This window comes from Poecile atricapillus, chromosome 1 (assembly GCF_030490865.1).
Source record: "Poecile atricapillus isolate bPoeAtr1 chromosome 1, bPoeAtr1.hap1, whole genome shotgun sequence".
NCBI lineage: Eukaryota > Metazoa > Chordata > Aves > Passeriformes > Paridae > Poecile > Poecile atricapillus.
In genome coordinates, this window is record NC_081249.1 from 130,387,597 (window position 1) to 130,389,800 (window position 2,204).

Sequence of the window (2,204 nt, forward strand, 5' to 3'; positions counted from 1 at the left end):
ACAGAATATCCTACATTTTACTGCCATTTTCCTAAGAAATACTTGCATATTATCAAATAATATAGCAACTAATAAGGCTTTTATTTTTGAACTTTTCAAGAAGCTTTCCAGTTGGCTTCCTCTCAGTTTCTTCACTGACCCTGGGGCTAAGTAGTGCAAAAGAGCTATAGAAGCATCAACATGGTCACCAGAGCAGCCAGCCAATGAAGACAACCCCTACTAAAGGAACCCTGAATTTGTGTTTTTCACATTTGAAACTCTGCCCTCCCTTTCAACTTTTGCTCAGCCTCCAACATTTAGAAAAATTACTACCATGACCATATCTGAACTGATTTATTTTCAAAACAGAAAACTACTCCATGTTTGAGACAGAAAGGATTTTCATTTTATTAGATAATTAATCAACAAGTACTGAAAAGAAAAAAATTTTCTGTGTTGACTAGAAATGACAAGCACAATTACAAGAAAACACCAGGCTTCCCTAAAACACTTCAAAAACAGATGCAGTCAGAATCATTGTGATCATCAGTCACAATAACATTTGGTTTTCAACGAAGTAAGGTGCAGCTGTCTTGCCTTTCACATCAAATAAAGTTAACCAGATTTGCTTGATTTTATAAGTTTTCACGCTGCTTTTGTGTTCATGCATCAGTAGCCTACTTCCATCAATAAATCAGTCCACACACTTAGGCCACAGACTTTGAAGTCTCCATCTTGTGTCCTCAGGAGCTGCAGGGCAGCTTGGGTTTCTTCTTTAAGCAGTGTAGATCCCTGACAGAGGCAGATGAAGCGCTCCCTTAATTCTTCCCAAGACAATTCAGCTTTGTCAAGGCAACTTTTAACCCACCGTCCCTGCAAGGGGTCATAAATCAAGTGGCTTCCCCAACCGGTTAAGAGGTCCAAATAAGACCTGCTTAACTGGGAATAGTGACCAGCTAGGAAGGCAAGATGGGAATATGGGAGGTAAAGGCAAAAGGCAGAAAAGCGCTCCTGGTTGCCCAACAGCCAGGAAAACAGGAGTCCGGCGGTGCATTCGTCTCCTACAGCACTTGCCTGGTACCCGTCTGGACTGCTGCTCCCATCTCGATCCCTGTCTCCAGCCTGCTCAGTGCCACGTCCCTGCTTGAGTAGAGCCAGCGCCGCCGCCACGACCTCGAAGGCGCGGGGTTGGGGCAGCTGCTCCAGAACACTGCACAGCCAATGCAGCTGCCCAGCGGCCTCCCCGACCTCCTGCCCCTCCTCCCGCAGTCGGCTCAGCAGCAGCTGTGCCTCCGCCTGCAGCTGCGGCTCTGGCCCGGGCGGACTCCGGGAAGGGCGGCGGTACAGCGCTAGTAGACAGGCCGCGGCCTTGCGGCGGACGAGCACTTCCGGGAAGCCGGGGTCAGGGCGGGTCCCCGCGCTGGGAGGCTGCAGAAGATTGCGGAGCAGGCGGCGGCAGGCGGCGGGCGGCAAAGCGCGGTTCTCCAGCAGCGCCAGCCCCAACAACTGTGTGCAGCGGCCCAGTGTGGGGAAGCTGAGCAGAGGGTACGCCTGAGACCGGCGCAGCCGCCGCGTGAGGGCCTTCCAGAGCTGGGGCCGGGCACGGAACCGGTCATAAAGGTGCTGGAAATACCGAGTCCACTCTAGAGCCCTGTCCAGAGTGAGAGAGTCCCAGTCCCGCACCAACGCGGAGCGGGACACAGCCAGGAGCACCGGCAGCTGCTCCACCTGCCCCTTCACAACCTCCATGTCTCAGCCTTGGTGCTAGACGTTTGAGCGGGTTCCCGCCGGGAGCCGGGGCCAACCCGAGCCGCGGAGGGCTAGCGTTTCTAACTCTATTGGCTGAGCGGGACGTCAATCCGATGCGGATCCAGCTTTTGTTAAAGGAGTAGTCACTCACCTTCCGGCCGATCACCCAGCCAGGAGTGGGAAAGTGAGCTGAATTAAAATTATAAAACCCGAGCACGATTAATTTATTTTTTTTTAAAGTAAATCATTTTTCTCTAAGCCCTTCACCATCTTCGTTGCCCTCCTTTGGGCGCTCTACAGTAGCTTTATTTCTTTATTATAGTGTCGCCCAAAACTACACACAGGACGTGAGGTGAAGCCACAGCAAGAGTAGAACAATCAGCTCCCGCGACCGGCCGGTCTGTATGCTAAGAGGCACAGAATATGTAGCATAGTGTTCCTAACCATCCCCCCAAAAATAAACCTCTTCAGGAGCA

At 51.4% G+C, this 2,204-nt stretch overlaps 1 protein-coding gene across 1 annotated transcript; it reads right to left on the minus strand.

Annotated features, from left to right (window-relative positions):
* Nucleotides 1–369: 369 nt before the first annotated feature.
* Nucleotides 370–1,827, minus strand: FANCF (FA complementation group F). Its single transcript, XM_058856533.1, has 2 exons — nt 1,054–1,827; nt 370–852 (listed from the first exon to the last, which is right to left on the minus strand). Exons 1-2 carry the CDS (start codon nt 1,726–1,728, stop codon nt 649–651), a joined length of 879 nt encoding a protein of 292 aa, XP_058712516.1. The 5' UTR covers nt 1,729–1,827; the 3' UTR covers nt 370–648.
* Between the last annotated feature and the right edge of the window lie 377 nt (nt 1,828–2,204).

Bases quoted from the DNA above. Each gene is read 5' to 3' on its own strand.
- FANCF (XM_058856533.1), bottom strand. From the start codon at position 1,728: ATGGAGGTTGTGAAGGGGCAGGTGGAGCAGCTGCCGGTGCTCCTGGCT. The intron at 853-1,053 runs GCAAGTGCTGTA...GACCCCTTGCAG, and splicing joins GCAGTCCAGACGGGTACCAG to GGACGGTGGGTTAAAAGTTG.